At 35.0% G+C, this 16,965-nt stretch overlaps 1 protein-coding gene across 1 annotated transcript in view; it reads left to right on the top strand.

Annotated features, from left to right (window-relative positions):
• The window catches only part of CSMD1 (CUB and Sushi multiple domains 1), a 984,784-nt gene that overhangs the window by 848,861 nt on the left and 118,958 nt on the right, over nt 1-16,965 (top strand). Inside the window, exons 33-37 of the mRNA XM_052696996.1 lie at nt 167-262; nt 7,515-7,718; nt 8,813-8,937; nt 9,549-9,645; nt 14,727-14,831. Coding sequence (XP_052552956.1) covers nt 167-262; nt 7,515-7,718; nt 8,813-8,937; nt 9,549-9,645; nt 14,727-14,831 — 627 coding nt within the window. The remainder of the gene's footprint in view (nt 1-166; nt 263-7,514; nt 7,719-8,812; nt 8,938-9,548; nt 9,646-14,726; nt 14,832-16,965) is intronic.

Genomic DNA, 16,965 nt, shown 5'->3' with positions numbered 1-16,965 from the left:
AAGCCTTCAATAATAAATTTCATTTTATGCATTCTGACTTACATTTTCCTTAAAGGAAAAGGAAAATATAAACTGTATTTTAACAGTGCATTTGTTTACATATGTAGTGAAGAGTTACAATTTGTTTCTATTTTGTCTGTTTAATTTATTTTATTTCCCTTTATAGGAGAGACATTGCCTTTGGCAACATCTAATCAAATTCTTTTGCGATTCAGTGCTAAGAGTGGGGCATCAGCAAGGGGGTTCCATTTTGTTTACCAAGGTAATGCATATCGTCTTTTGGTGGAAGATACTGATACAGGTCTTTCGAAGTGTATAATTCTGTAAACTTCTTAGATCTTATTATTTATTTGAATAAAAGTGTAGTCTTAACCTTTTTCCAGACATCAGGAACTTCTTCTGAACCAGTGAGAACAGACTGGCTCCATAATGGCAGTCATTCCTGATTAATTCTCTCTTATCATGGATTTGAGTATGGTCCAGACTTTCTCAGGATTCCATGGTCTATTGTTCCCTTAACTGCTGACTGTCATTTTAGACTACGTAATACATGATATGAACTCTGAAGACAAGGCAAAAAAGACACTTAATGCTTAAATCTTTTCTGTATCATTTACCACTAAGCTGTTCAACTCTCTTTCCTGAAGTATCAACTTACCCATATTAGCATGCCTGACCTGCTGACCTGTAGACATTTCCTCTAATGTTCCTTGCTAGCTTTAGGCTTAGATTTTCCTTTTTTTTTTTTTTTAATTTTTATTTTTTTTTATTTAATGACTAAGTTCATTTCAAGGGGATAATATAAAAATATTTCTGCACAGCTGTAGGCATTTTTTTTGTCACACAGTATATAGGAGATTTTCATTGCAATTTTAAGATTTTCATTGCTTCTTGATATTCTCTGTGAGTAATTGGGGAAATTTTCCCTTTTATAGTTAAAAGAACATAAGTATTCCTGTTTTACTGCCAGTCCTTTCTTCTATTTTTGGTGTGCTCTTTTTTTTTTTTTTTTTTGTTTAAATAGTTCTGAAAGTTCCATTGCTTTTTTTTTTTTTTTAATAATTCCCACTCTTCCTTCTCAGTGGGATCACTTGTTCCCAGCCTCTCTTATCTCTCTAAAACTATGACCAGAATTTTGAAGAAAGTTCCCATAATCAATTATTGAATATGCAAAAGTCTACTCACTTAAATTACAACCTTCTACTAATTTCTCACCTTCATCTTGTGTGGTCCTTAAAGCCTACAATATATCCATCTATACAGCCATCTATATCCACATATGTGAACAGCTCACCTTCATTTGTGAGTGGCTACCCAGGTTGTAGTTATTTATTTGTCTACTAGAAGGACCTACTAAATCTAGTCAGTATTTTACTTAACTAAAATTAGTAGGGACAGGATCATATAACTTTTTTCATCAAAACATAATGACATATTATATTTGCATACATCTTCCAGCAATACTGTGTTAGATGTAAATAACTAGATTGCTGTGCTCTTGATGGGACACATATTTTGTGTGATGAAATTTTTGTCTGAGATTAAATTAAAAACATGCCACTGAGTAGTGTATGAAATGAGCACTGGAAACGTGACCTACATATGTTAATTGCACTTTAGAGTTTAATAAATACTTAAAAATACAATCAGTGAATTTGCTACATGATATCAATTTTTCCAACAATTTCCAGTTTATGGTCAGATTTTATTATAATAGACACTGAAAATAGGTCCTGCGGTTAGGATGAAAAGATATGCGGTTACCAAAGACTAAATAAAACAAAAAGTTAACTAAAAGCAGAATGCAAATTGTATGCATTTGTACTTGATTTTTGTCCCAGCAAACAGTTGTCCCACCTAATTTTAGTTACAGTATTAAAAATGTTTCATTTTCTAGCGAAAACAAGAGAAAATATATTTTGGTTTTGTTCTACACTGACAGGGCACAGATCACTAGCAAAGTCTCAGAGGTTATGCTGTTATGAGAAGCTTTGTTACATTCACCTAAACAGCTATCCCCTAGAAGTACTGTCCATTTCAGTTTTCTCATGACATGAATAAAAATAAAATGTATTGAAGTACTTCTAAAAATCTGAGCTCTAGATAGGTACATATAGCATAATTTTGTTGAAACATCTGTGCTTCAACATATTTTGTCACTTATAGTTTGAGAGAATTTGTTTGAAATTAAACGTATATTGCTGTAGAACAATAAGTTTCGTGTTGAGCATAATGGTATGCCTCATTTCAGTCACTTATTTGGACTATACTTATTTTTAATAACTCAAAGAAATTAGATTTTAACAAAAGACTATTTAATAAGATAATGAGTTAGTGATGTTTAATAAAATCTCATTCCAAGGGTTGTTTTCTCATGTTTCAAAATACATGATCACATTTCCATTACTGCCTGATTCCTAGCATTTTAAATACTCCAGAGAATGACATCCACTCTCACACTGAACAGAGTAATCTGGTCTGCAAAGTCAGTCACTTTATTTATCACCTTCTGTTTCAGGTTGACTTTCTTCCCTTCTCTCATTTCCAGTGGGCTGATTTCAATTTTGTTTCATAGTAGCATGAAACATTTGCTAAAAGATGGAGGATAATTACTGTAGAAAAAAGAATGTGTGATGATGGAGCTTGAAAAGTCTGCGTTGCCAGTGCTATAGGCAAAAGAGTGAAGGAAGAGTAGAGGGGGAAACATTAAATCTTGGACTATTTCACATTCTGTTTTGAGCTAGCAACAGATGAGATTTAATTCAGATTTAATGGCTTTTGCAATGCTCCTTTCTCAAAAACTTCTTTTTAGTTGTGTATCTCATCAGCTTGTGCAGTTCTTTTTATCAGATGACCACATTTCCTGGTATATCATAAAACAGGTAAAGAGTAATATCAGTAATATCAGACTGAATACTCATTCTTTCATAATATTTGGGTCATGTATGTGGAAATGTGATACTAAGAACAATCCATTTAAGAAGAATGGATTATTTTGCAGAAGGCACAAGGAAGTGGGTGCCTTATATTATGCTTGTTTTTCTGTTGCAATGTAATCTGAGAAACTGTAGTACATATTTTTATATAGCTTATGCTGCAGAAATAACGAGAGTTATTTCCCTAAAAAGCAAGGTAATGAACTTTCCACCTATGCCGTCACTAATGATTTTTTTTTTAAATCCTTATTTGTTTTACTTGCTCCACTATACAGTTATGTGAACTAGTTTATGAGATCAATAGAGATATTAAAGTAAGCTAGTAAGAAAGCTTGTGTACTAGAATAATGAAGAACTATGGAAGAAAGATGAAGGGGAACAAGAATAAAATAAGGATATAACTTTAACAATTAAATTGACCTCATCTGTGACAAGAATAAAATACTTACCCACATACTTACTGCTGCGTGTAATTGGGGAACAGAGTTATGACAGTTGGAGTTCCCTAAGGGATTGCCACGAAGTATTGTGGTTTACAGTGTGTTTTAAGGATATCTGAAACTGTAATGCGTTTTGCCATAGATTTCTTATGTATTATTTATTACTTATTATCTATAATAATATGTATCTATAATTAAATCAAAACTCAATTCTAGGAAGTTATGTTTGGCTTATATTACATTTCACTGTTGTCAGTGAAAAGTACGCTAGGAATGCTGATGAGATAGGGTCAGGATAGGTCATTATAACCCTTTAAGGATGACAGGTAAGGGGGAGACAAATGCCATGCTGAAATTTTACTTAGCAGACTTTTGTGGAAGGAGGTCATGAACTATTATGTGATGCTCAGGTACAACTTCCTCTGAAACTAGCATAAACAACTATGCCAAACTTCCACCACTCAGAGTAGCACGTCATGCCAAAGCACACATATTTAAGACAGTAACAACACCTTAAGGCTGGAGATGCTGCTGAAGAGGTTGCTAAGTAGGCACTCCATGACAGATGAGCTGCATCTCTAAAGATACTGTAGTCTGTCTCACAATGAGCTGAGAATATTTCTGAGGTTTTGTTGTCCTGTGAAAGACTTACAGTGCAGTGGAGTAATGTTTCTGACAAAGTGTGGTCGATGGGTGACCCATGCTAAGAAAAAAGTGATAGGAACACCTGAAATGTTCTCACAAGTGAGAACATAAGCAAAGTGAAGCAAAGGAAAAGCAAGAAGAGAAAAGAGTATCCTGTACTGCTTTTCACCTCAGTGGAGAAACCAGGATGACTGTAAGGAAAGAGGATGGTAGGCATTTGACTGAAGTTGAACCTGGGGAGAAGGAGGGAAAACTGTCCACTTAGGGAATTAGTTGACTTTTTGTGTCCTTCTTTTCCTGAACACTTTAATCAGTGGTCAGAGGTTTGTGTTAACTGGTAATAAATTCAGTTAAGTAGAAGTTTCTTGAAGAAAAACTTGTTTATTCATGGCATGATTGGGAATGATATGTCTTGAGCAAAATTCTCTTGGTGCAGTCTCAGGGGGATATATTCATTCCTAATTGTGTGGTAAATGTAACATTTGTATGTTACATTTATATGAAACATACATTTCATCACCTAGTCAACTGGGGAGTCATATACACTTAAAAAAAAAAAAAAAAGTTTTAATAAAATTGTGCTTGCCCAGTAGACCATCTGATAGAGAAAATGAAAGAACTAAAAAGAGCAGGCTGAGTCAGTTGAATTGATCTGCCAGGCTGTATTTGTCTCTAGGTCATGATCAGAAAAAAGAACAGTGATGTAAAAATCCTTAAGCTACAGTTTCATATTTATTCTTTCACAACAACTCCTTGCCATGCCTAGAACTGTAGAACTTAAAACTGTAGACACAACCAAGTTTCTTAATACTCAATTTTCAAGATACTTAGGTCCTGTTAAAACATCAATAACAAAATCCCATTGATTTAAACAGTCAGAATATTAGAATTTACTGGACAGAGAAGTGATTTGTTTACACTGGTTGAAGTATTTAGACATTTTCAAGACTTCAAAAATGTATTTGCTTTTGTTCTGCAGTAGCCTATTGTGTAATTATCATTCCAGCAGATTTCACCTCTGTCCATTTTTTTCAGTCTTGGATTAATCTTGTCACTTAGGATTTCGAGATTAAAATCTTTTGCAGTCATCTAGTCTATTGATTTAGAAAAAAAATAAAATAAAAATACTATATCTATATGATCTTGCCTTACAAATCAACCTATGGCATATTAATAAAGAGAACTTGTGTTGTACTGTTGTACTGTTATTATTACTAAGACCGATAATATTGAAATGATCTTTTAAAAAGCTTTTATCTGCACTTACTAGTACGTGTGTAAACTTAACTGTTTTTCTCAGTGGAAATGTGAAAAACTGATACAAAATCATGTTAGATAAACACAAGAACTGCCAATATTCTACTGAAATGTTACGTGTTTCATGCTAGATTTAAGATAGGATTGATTTCAATTGATGTTCTATGTCCAAGTTGAAAATAAATGTTAATTTTCAGAGAAGACACTAGTACTTATTACACTTCAATAATTGTTATTCGGATTAGAACAAATGACAGAGCAAGAAAAAAAGACAATATGAAAATAAGTATATATAGGTTCCACATATCTTTTCTATTATTTAGTAGCCAGGGTAGTTGAAAAGATATTGTATGGATGTTAATGAATAGAAAGAAATATTGTTCTTCAGTTAAAGGCCAGCAAAAATAGATACATTTAAGTATGTAAAATAAAATGGTTCTGTTTATGCTATTTTTAAAATAGGTTAGTGAATCAGAAACACTGAGTTTGAGAATGCCAGAAATGAAGTCTAAGCCCTATTTAAAACTTTTTATACACATTACTGTCTAGACACAGTGAGCAACGAAGCTGGTGAGGGGGCTTGAGCATAAGCCTTATGAATGGCTGAGGGAGCTGGGATTGTTCAGTATGGAAAAAAGGAGGCTCAGGAGAGACCTTATTGTTCTCTGTAGCTGTATGAAAGGAGACTGTTGTGAAGGTTTGCCTCTTCCCACATGACTAGAAATACGGCAAGAGGAAATGTTGTGCCAGGAGAGGTGCAGGTTGGATGTTAGGAAAAATTTCTTCTCCAAAGAGAGGTCAGGTGATGGAATGGGCTTCTCAGGGAGGTGGTTGAATCACCATCCCTGGAGGTGTTTGAAAAACATTTAGATGTTGTACTAAAGGACATAGTTTAGTGAGGGGAATGTAAGTGGTAGGTAGATTGTTGGAATAGATGACCTTGAAGATCTTTCCCAACCTTGGTGATGAATCCCTGAAATTAATTTTTGGCAATACTAAACTGATCAAACAAAGCTTCTGAAGATGTCACTCACTCAGAATACATATTTGTGTTACTGTTAATGAGATTATTTTTATGTACATTAGTTTTATCGAAGTCTAGATATGATATTGCACATAATTATATTTTTTCTGTAAATACTTTTTTTTTTTTTTTTTAAATTGTAGCAGCTATTGGCTAACTACAAAATCAAAAGTAGAAAGAACAAGTCTAGTTCACAAATGCGTACACAGTGCCAAGAGTCAAGAAATACAAAAAATGCGTGCTGTAAGGAAATAGTTATAAACAAGCAACCTAAAGGGGAAATAAATAAATAAATAACCAGCATGAGTTTCTAATTGATTTTATTATTTTGCTCTATAAATGTTGTTTACAAGTTTTAACTGTTCAAGCATCACAACAGGTTTGTGAATTCTCAGGAATTCTTTGTAAAAATAATTATTATAAGGTTTGTCATTGGAATGTTGTCCATTATGACAAATCAAATAATGATTTAATATTGCATAGTTTTCATGTCCAATGTAGTATAATATTTCTCCTTGCTTCTAATAAGAAGCCAAAGTTTCCACATTTAATAAATGAATTAGGTGATAGGTATCAGTGTCCTGTAAGTGAAGAAGGCAAATGAAGTATCCATTGATATACTGGAGGTTTTAATTTCTGCATCTCTTGCCTCCTGAGCTAACACAACACTTAGATGTGATGAAGTGCTCTCATCATGTGGCTGTCACAGCCCAAGTTTATAGAATCATAGAGCAGTTTAAGTTGGAGAGTACTTTTAAAGATCATCTAGTTCCAAGTCCCCTCTATAGGCTGCCCAGGGCCACATCTGCCCAAAACCCTGAATGCCTGCACAGCGTCTCTGGGATACGTGTTCCAGCATCACACCTGCCTCCAAATAAAAAATTTCTTCCCAATGTTAAACCTAAATATCTTCTCTTGTCAATCACTATCAGACCATGTAAAAAGTCAATCCCCCTCAGGTTTGTGAGCTCCCTTCAAGTACCAGAAGGCTCCCAGGCTACTCTTTTCCAACCTAAACAAACCCAAATTTGGCTAATGGACATGAAAACATTAGGCCAAGGTTTGATATGACATTAACAAAGCAAATAAAAGGAAGAAATAGAACTTCACTACTTCCAACAAGAAACAATATGCATATTTAATAATCTCTTTGTGTTTTAGATGATGATTGTCATTTGACTTCATGGCATTTTTCTTTCTGTTTTGATGCAGCCGTTCCACGCACAAGTGATACACAGTGTAGCTCAGTTCCAGAGCCTAGGTATGGAAGGAGAATTGGCTCTGAGTTTTCAGCAGGCTCTGTCGTTCGTTTTGAATGTAGTCCTGGATATCTGCTGCAAGGTTCAAAAGCTATCCGATGCCATTCTGTACCTAATGCCTTAGCTCAATGGAATGATACAGTACCAAGCTGTGTAGGTAAGTAATTACATTTAAACTCATCTGTTATGTCATGTATGTCTTTGAATTAGAGTTCAGGAACTATATCAGAAAATAGTATTTTACAGTCATTCACTCTCCTTCAATTAATATCTGTCATGCCCAATTTAAAAGAGCAGTGTTCCATACCAAAAAGTAATTGAGAACCAGCTGGCTGGTAGGCAGTATAGTGTTTCATATAATGACTTATATTATATGAACAAGTGAGATGCACATTTTCTTGAACATTCATTATTTTCATGACTCATCCACAGCTTGAAATACAGGACAGATTTTAATTCTCCAAAAGTGTCTTAACCTTTTTTAATATTCAGCATTTGTATGTTTCTATCACAAATAGAATGGTTATATCTTTTATTTTTTTCGAGTGAAACATAACATACAATGAAAAATGACAGCTCTGTTAAGTTTAGCTAATTTTCTAGTTTATCAACAGGCCTCCAATGGGATATTTGACACTTTGTTGTCCTTGTAAATGTTGAGAGATTTTCTTCACCCTTCATTGGATTTGTATCCAAAGCTCAATAATATTCATAGGAACCTACCATTCAATTAATTGGAGTGTTCTAAAAATAAATGTAGGTGTCCAGTTTCCTCTGTATTCTGTTTTTGCTTAGCTTAGTCCTGTTTTCTGGAACTATAAAGAAGCAATTCCATATATGCTAAAAATATATGTGATATACCACACCATTTTACCAGCTAGGTACAGTGTTATAACTATCCTAGGCTGTAGGTAGATTCACAGGATTTATGTGAATCAAGATTGGGTTTAATGTTATGATTTAACAGTTATTTGTTGTTATCTGCTGGTAAGACATGACTAGCTGCTAGGTTTTTCTAAGGTTTTTCAAAATGAAGTTCACTTTGGAGTGGCTCATTAGTACAAGATGTATCTGAATACTGCATATTGTTAATGATTTAGATAACATTACTTTCTGAGTTCAACTCATTATTTAATGCTTATGAATTTATAATAAAAAACAGTATTGTGATAAGTTATTCATACAGTTATTGTTACTTTTCTCTGAAATAGCTAAGGTTTTGTAATAATTCATAATAATGCTTTCTTTCAGTGCCGTGTAGCGGGAATTTTACTGAACGGAGAGGTACTATTCTATCACCAGGTTACCCTGAACCTTATGGTAACAGCTTGAACTGTGTGTGGAAAATCATAGTGACTGAGGGATCAGGTATTCAGGCAAGTCTATATTCTGTCAAGCATGGAACATTAAGTTATTTGTATTTTAGTTTATGAAATAAATGTTTATTTCTTTATAAGTGTCAGAAAAGGTTACCAGATGCATCATTTTGGGGTTACTTTAAATATTTGTGCTCTGTTTTTCTCACTGTTGTTCTTTGCTTAGCTTTATTATTTACAGACGGCATGAGAAATAGTTAACAAGCAGCTTTATGTTTCAGCTATGCAAAATACTGAATACAAACTCTTCGATGTGATATGCGAATGCCAACCCTTTCTATCTGCTAGAATATTACTAGAGCACTTGAGAGGTCTTCTTTACCTTCTCATTTGCACTTTGAGTTGATTTTAAATCATACAACATATATGCAAAGTCTTCCTTAGTCACCTAGTGCCATATTCACATTTTCTAAAAGTTAAGTCAACTTAAAAAGTAACAGTTAATGTTTTGTTTACTTTTTATTATTACTATTATTGTTAGGACTTCTTTAATTATATTCTCTTTATTTCATTTTACTCATTATATTCTCTTTATTTCATTTTACTGTTTCTAGAACGTTTAAAAATACACAAAACTTGTTTGTTTAAAAATTTTTGGTGGCATTTTGCAGATCCAAGTCATCAGCTTTGCCACTGAACATAATTGGGACTCTCTTGAAATATATGATGGTGGAGATATGACTGCACCACGTCTTGGGAGTTTTTCAGGTAAGGACTTGCTTTAATCTGAACATATAGACTGTTGGTGCGTGTGAAGCCAGCACTGGTTCTCTTGTATACTCAAGAAGCCTGTTCACACATGTACACATTTGTATAGCATATTTTATGATATTATGAAACTCGTAAGGAGGAGTGCTGTTTAGGTGTTGTAAATTTGTATCAATCTTGAAAGAGAGATTTTCAGAAACAAATATACTAAATTGTTTAGCTTTCATTAGTGGGATTTAGTTGACAACAACTTTGAAAAAATGTGTTTTATTTAATCCGTATCTCCTATTCAAGGAATTTCCTTAGATAACTTTGGTTTAGCTTTTTCATTTTAGCTGTCCTTTTTGAAGAAAAAGATGAAGCATTCACAATTTATGTAAACTTACTGGACAATGGACTAAAAAAAAAGAAAACAACAAACAACAAAACAAATCAATGTGATTGGGACATAGTAAACCATATCATTTCTTGTTTCACAAGTACATTAGACACATATGCTTTTATTCCATTTTTATAAAACAGTTTTTATAGAAAGAGTGTGTTCAGTAAACCAAGCCAATCCAAGCAAAAAAAAAAAAAAAAAAAAATCAAAAAACAAAAACAAACAAACAAAAAAACCAAACAGATTAAGTCATGAATTATATCGTACTCTGCCAGAAGCCTGATCTAATTCTGCTGTAGCCAAATTTCTTCTCTTATGACTTCAAAAACTTTTAAAGAATAGATTTATACTGGATTGGGTATGCAGATTAATGATCAAATAAAATAGACACAATATATTTTGGGGGGTATTTAGTTGAACAATTTAATATTGCATTTCAAATTTTACGTAATAAAATGTCATGTATTAAGTCTATGTATTTAAATATTTTTGTACATAGGTTGCTCTGAAAGTGATGTCTCCTATTTATTTCTGTGGAAACTACAACAGATACAAACAGCACAACAGGATTTGATAGAGAAAATTCTTAGCTACAAAAGCTATTTTTCAGCACAGTCACTACCATTAGCTATGCATTTTCAGCACCAGTGAACAAGAACCCGCATGCTGTGCTTGTATAAATCTGCATGATCATCTGGAATGTGGCTTGTCTTTCAAATTGCTGTTGCCACTACTGAAAGGCATCACCCACTGCCTCACTGTGCTCACCTCCACTGTTTGGTCTTCATAAACATTCAGCAAGCATCAGTGAATGTCATTTGGTGCCATTTTTTCCACATGGAGGAATTTGGTTACATACCTTCTCTTCATGTGCACTTCCATGTCAGACACCATTTTGCCAGACCACTACTCAGATGCTATGCAGCAACAAAATGTAACAAAATGTTGGTGGGAAGTTTAGTTTCTACTGCCAATCCACCATCTGCCTCTGATGTTGTGGGCCAGTGTAACAAAACAGAAGGCATTACTTTTGAAGCAGCTGTTATATGGAGACTAATAATTATGTTGTATATTAAATTTTAAATAAGAAACAAAGAGATTATGAAATATAACCATTCTTTGTCACTTGAAATGTACAGCAAATACTTCTGGCCTAGTAGATAAAAAGCTGATTAAATGATCCATTTAGCAACATCCTATTTAACACCACTTAAGCCTCAAAATGATTTCTTATTCTACAATAAAAATGTATCATCTTGATTTAACTTAAAGACTTTCCTAATTTCTGGGAAAATAGAAAATAGAAAATATGGACATGGAGATGGACTAGCACAGCTTTACTGTAGATTTCTGTTTTTTGTGTCATGAACATAAGACTTAATTGAAATAATTGAAACGTGTAGTATAGGAGTAGAGTAATAAAGAATATATTAACATAGGATAAAATCTGCTGTTCTCAAAATTGTGCCAGTAATGTGACACGATATCATAAGCAGTAAAACTCAGCAGGTACCTTATCTGTCTCAGTAAATCTTGTAGAGTATCATTGTTTAAAGATTGTGCTGATTTAGTCTCTAAAATTCATGTGTCTTCAAATTTGCTCTGGAAATGTACAGATGTATATCTAATCAGGGAAGACTTTGAGGTAAATGTCTCAAAGAACTGTAGTTCTTTGCTAGTCACTAGTGATGTTCTCCAAGGCTCAAATATATGGCCAGTCCTGTTCAATATTCTTTTCAACACTCTGGATGCAGGAGCAGCATCCTTAGTGCGTTTCTTGATGATAATTCCTGTTGCTATTGACTCTCAAGAGACATGAGGAACAAGAGCATTGTGACCAGTTCTGGACTTCCTGGTTCAAGAAAGACAGGGAGCTGCTGAAGATAGTCCAGTGGATAGCCACAAAGATGGTTAGGGGCCTGGGGCATCTCCTCATACAAGGAAATGCTGAGAGACCAAAGACCATTTAGCCTAGAGGAGATTGAGAGCAGATCTTATCAGTGCTTATAAATACCAAAAGGTTGGGTATTAAGTGGATGAGGCTATTTTTGGTGGTGCCCAGTGACAGGACGAGGGGCAATGGGTCCAAACTGGAATCCATCTGAGCATGAGAAAGAACTTCTTTACTTTGAAGGTGACAGAACATAGAAACAAACTGCCTAGAAAGTTTGTGATCTATCATTCTTTGGAGATATTCAAAACTCACCAGGGTGAGTGCAGCCTTTCCTCTGCAGCCTACTGTAGAAAATCCTGCTTTAGAAGAATGGGTGAACAAGAGGATTTCTAAACATCTCTTCCAATCCCTATAATTCTGTGATTCTGAGATTTTGAAAGTGATCTAGATAGATCAGAGCACAGGGTGATTAGCAATGGCATAAAGTTCAACAAAGGAAATTGACAGGTACTGCACCTGGAACAGAGTGTTGCCAGACACAGGTGCAGATGGGAGACAAGTGATTGGACGAAAGGAGAAAGGGTCCTAGGGATGCCTGCCAATAGCCAGACTCAATAGAATTCATCAGTGTAGCCTGGCAGCCAAGAAAGCAAACTGCATTTTGAGGTAAATTAAATACAGCATAACCAGGTGGTCAAATATTCTCCCACTACATTATGGTGAAGTCTCACTTCGGTTATTGTGTGGAGTTCTGGGCTCTGTAACATGGAAAAAGGATGCTAAAGTCCTTGAAATCAGCCAGAGGAGGGCACCAAAGCTGGTAACAGGCTGGAAGACATGTATGGAGAGAGGCTGAGGATGCTTGAGATGTCCACTCTGGAGAAGAGGATGCCAAGAGGTGACTTTATTGCTTTCTGCAGCTCCCTGAAGAGAGGAAGCACAGGGGAGGAATGCCAAGCTCTGCTTCTAGAAACTGATGGTGGGACATGAGGGGGTGTCACAAAGCTGCACATGAGGAGGATCAGACTGGGTATTAGGAAAAAACTACTTGCAGTGAGAGTGGTCAAATGCTGGAATAGGCTTCTTAGAGGGTTTTTTGGTGCCCCATGTCTGTCAGTGTTCAAAAGGCATTTGGATAGTGACCTCATTGATGTGCTTTAACATCTGATTAGTCGCAAAGAGGTTGGACAGTTGGCTAGATGTTTTTTGAATGTCCTTTCCAACTGAACTATTTTTTTTCTATGCTATGCTGTGCTATTCAGTTATTATGTCACACTTTGGACACTGTATCTGGTCATCTTACTAAATGTATCTCCCATGTGCTATCTACCAAATCCCCTAAGATCCTAAGGTAGCAAGTGAGCAATACAATTTAAGTTTGATATGCGATTGAACAGAGCAATTGTGAGAATTAAAATGTTTAGTTTAATGTTTAGCATCATTCACTTTTTTTTCTTCTTTTTCTCACAGCATAATAGAATACCATTTCTCCTCTTATTGAATACTACAGGAAGTAAACGACTGGTGTTATACAGTCTTTTCTTAGCAGTTGTTACAAGGGAACAGAAGAACATAGTGTTCATAACTGGCTGAAGAGCAATTTTGTTAAATAAAAAGACAGTTATGAGTCAATGTCCTCAACTTTACTGAGCAGACACCTTAGCTAAATATTTTGTATGGATACTATGAAAATTCCTCTTTTAGAAGATGTTTCCTTATTTTCTGTATTCTACTGTAAGTTTTGTGTGACATGAATGCTCTGTACTGCTTGTGAATTTCTATGCTTGGAATTTCCATGTCAGACAGTAAAGCATCCTTTAAAGGGCTATAGTGTATAAAGACCTACCATCTTTTTAACAGTTCACCATTTATATCAAGATTTTGCTTAATACAGTTTGGGATTCAAAAGTTTTTACTTTTCTTAGTTTATATTGTAGAAATTTGAGGATAATTCTTTCTACTAATTTCAAGAATGAATTTCAAGATCATACGCTGCTCACAGTTGCTATAGAAACAGTAAATGCCCCATAAGAAATGAAAATATTTTTCATGTAACCACCGTTTATTGGCTGTTTAGTACTGGTTTTGAGGGTATGCTGAGAAAAGGATGTAATTCTTAGCCTGAGCAGATATGCCAGCATTAGACTATATGATTGACATAGTAGTCATATGGAAACAAAGAAAATGTAGTGTCACACTTATCAGTGCTAATGACAATGTGTCCAGGGTTAGTGATAGGCTTTTTGTATAACAACACACTGAATTCAGCTATGTACAATTTTGATTACTGCTATTTGAATTAACTAAAGTTTGTATGTTTTTTTTTCTTTTTCTTTAATGTGCTGCACCTGTATCTTCTTTTCCTTTTATACCCACAGTTAGGATAAGTGGTGAAATACTATAGTGGGAAGAAAATCTGGAGGGGACATAAAATTATTTAGATTATCTGCTCTATTCTGTACTGCTATTCTTTATGTATGTAAAAAAAAAAAGAAACAAAAAAAACCCCAGGATGTTAAGTTACAATTCTGTGATTCTGTCATTGATCTTGTTATCAAAACCTATACTGATGTTTTGGGATTTTTTTTTGTTTGTTTGTTTGCTTCTGTTTTTTACCCAAATGAGTATGGTTTCATTTAGACATGATAGCATCTAGTTTGATTGTATTTACATAGCCACTTAGTATCATGACTTGAAATTTCCATGCACACAATGAGAAGAAAATGAGGCTGGTTACGTCTTTTCAATAAAAGCCTATGATAAAACAGCATGTTACAGTTTATTTCATAACCTTTATTTTTCCAGGTACAACTGTGCCAGCATTGTTGAACAGCACTTCCAATCAGCTTTATCTGCATTTCCACTCTGATATTAGTGTGGCCGCAGCTGGTTTCCACCTGGAATACAAAAGTAAGACTACTTGCTCTTTAAGGCTTTCTCAGGAAAAAAAGTATGTGTGTAGATAAAGAGAGTGTTTATATTGTTTCTTTTGTGGCATGTTTTTTTTTTTTTTCTTTTTTCCTTCTCTGACTAACAACCTCTACTTAGCATGATCCTGGCATGAGTGATATTTATTAAATTAAAATTGTAAAGGAAGTGATATTTGGAATTAGTGAAATTGGCATTCACAAATTAGCAGAGTATAATAAATCAAGCTGGAAATTCAGAATGATATTCTAAACATGTGTGCTTTAATGTATATATGTATTTTCACTTGTTTCAATCTTATTCTGAAATATAGGTAGCCGCAAATTAGTTAATTTCACCATTGGCCAAACTGTAAAAACAAAACTGACAACACCTTTTTTCCCTGCTATTCCCTGTTCTATTCTTTCCTTCAAATTCCTTTCAATAGATTGATGCAATTGCGAAGCATGCAAACAGGTTTTTTTTTTTTCAGCACCTTTGGATGCAGTCTGAATGGTCGTTATCCCATGGATTGAGTATTAATTAGTCTCAAAGTTGGTCCTCATCCACTGCTTCTAGTTCTGCTTCCTAACCATTGCCACTAAACAGAGAATCTTGGGAGTTCCTGATGGGGAAGTCGGAAGTAGTTATGTCCCTTGTAAATCCCAGCTTCAGTTGAAATGTGTGACCGGTGAATGCTTCTAAACTTTATTCCTGTCAATCTGTCCCTGCCTCTCTATACTGATTTTTGGACAGGAGTTCTGCACTAAACTCCCTGATTGCTTTCCTGAGTATGAGGACCACTCTTACTGGAAACAGTACTTAAAGTCCTTTACAGTTTCCTGTCCCTGAACTCCTTTGGGGACGTTCTGAGCAGGATGCCATGACATCTGCCTACCAGCTCCCAGTCTACACATAAAATCTAGGGTCTGCAATCAGCTATTTGCCTTCTTCAGTCCCTTCAGGATCTTAACAGGCTTTAACAGGATCTTAAGAGTGCACTGTCATGCTAGACCGGGCTTCCCAGAGCCACATCCAGCCTGGCCTTGAATGCATCCAGGAATGGGGCATCCACAACTTCTGTGGGCAACCTGTTCCAGTGCGTCACCACAGAGTGTGAAAAACTTCCTCCTAATATCTAACCTAAACCTCCTAATATCTAACCTAAACCTCTCCTGTCTCAGTTTAAAAGCATTTCCCCTTGTCCTATCACTATTCACTCTCATAAAGCTGTTTCCCCTCCTGTTTATACACGCTTTTCAAGTACTGGAAGTACAATGAGTACTTCAAGTACAATGAGGTCTCCCCAGAGCCTTCTCTTATCCAAGCTAAACAAGCCCAGTTCCCTCAACATTTCCTCATAGGAGAAAGTTGGCATTACTTGACTGTCCCCTACAGAAGTTAACCTGCATCCCTTGAAACCTTGTGAGTTGCTTTTTTCCACTGTTGCATTTTACTGTGTTGCTTTTCCAGATTATATCAGATTAAAATCTCAGATAAGAACCAAAACCTTTGATACAGTTGTTTTCTTTACCTTCTAAACTTAAAATGTCTTTGTCCTCTTTGCTAGCCCAATTGGGTAGTTGAGTAGACTTTCCCACCACAATGTCATACTTATTTCTTCTGACTCTGACCAACAAACTCTCACCCAATCTGTTGACCATTCCATATGGGACACCATACATTTCAGCTTTTTCACATAGAAGACTATCTATCTGTTTTCCTGAAAAGCTTATATCTGTCCAGCACACCAGACATGCAAGTTGTCCTATCACACGGAATTTTTCTGCTCAAATCTTTCATTTATCATGCAATAAACATGTAGTTGTGTAATTTTGTTTGCACTGTAAAGTTCTGTTTTAGAAAGTTACTCTACAGTTAACATTTAGAAGTTAATTTTTTTATCTTTTATTGTATGAGTTTTACTATCCCTGTGATTCCTTAAAAAAGAGAAAGAAAAAATTATTTTACTATACAGTGAAAAGTATGTGGGTGCATGGAAGATCACTTGAGTATATCCTTTTTTAGTCTCCTAATCGCCAATTCCACAACTTTACACTGCTAAAGCATCTACTGACTTCAGCAGTGTCAGTATTTAAATGCTGGGTTTTTTAGAAATGCAGCACAGTGCAGGTCA

Source organism: Tympanuchus pallidicinctus, unplaced genomic scaffold (assembly GCF_026119805.1).
Source record: "Tympanuchus pallidicinctus isolate F22 unplaced genomic scaffold, pur_lepc_1.0 scaffold1, whole genome shotgun sequence".
Lineage (NCBI taxonomy): Eukaryota > Metazoa > Chordata > Aves > Galliformes > Phasianidae > Tympanuchus > Tympanuchus pallidicinctus.
Note: the sequence above shows the minus strand (reverse complement) of the source record. Positions and strands in the feature narration are given on the sequence as shown.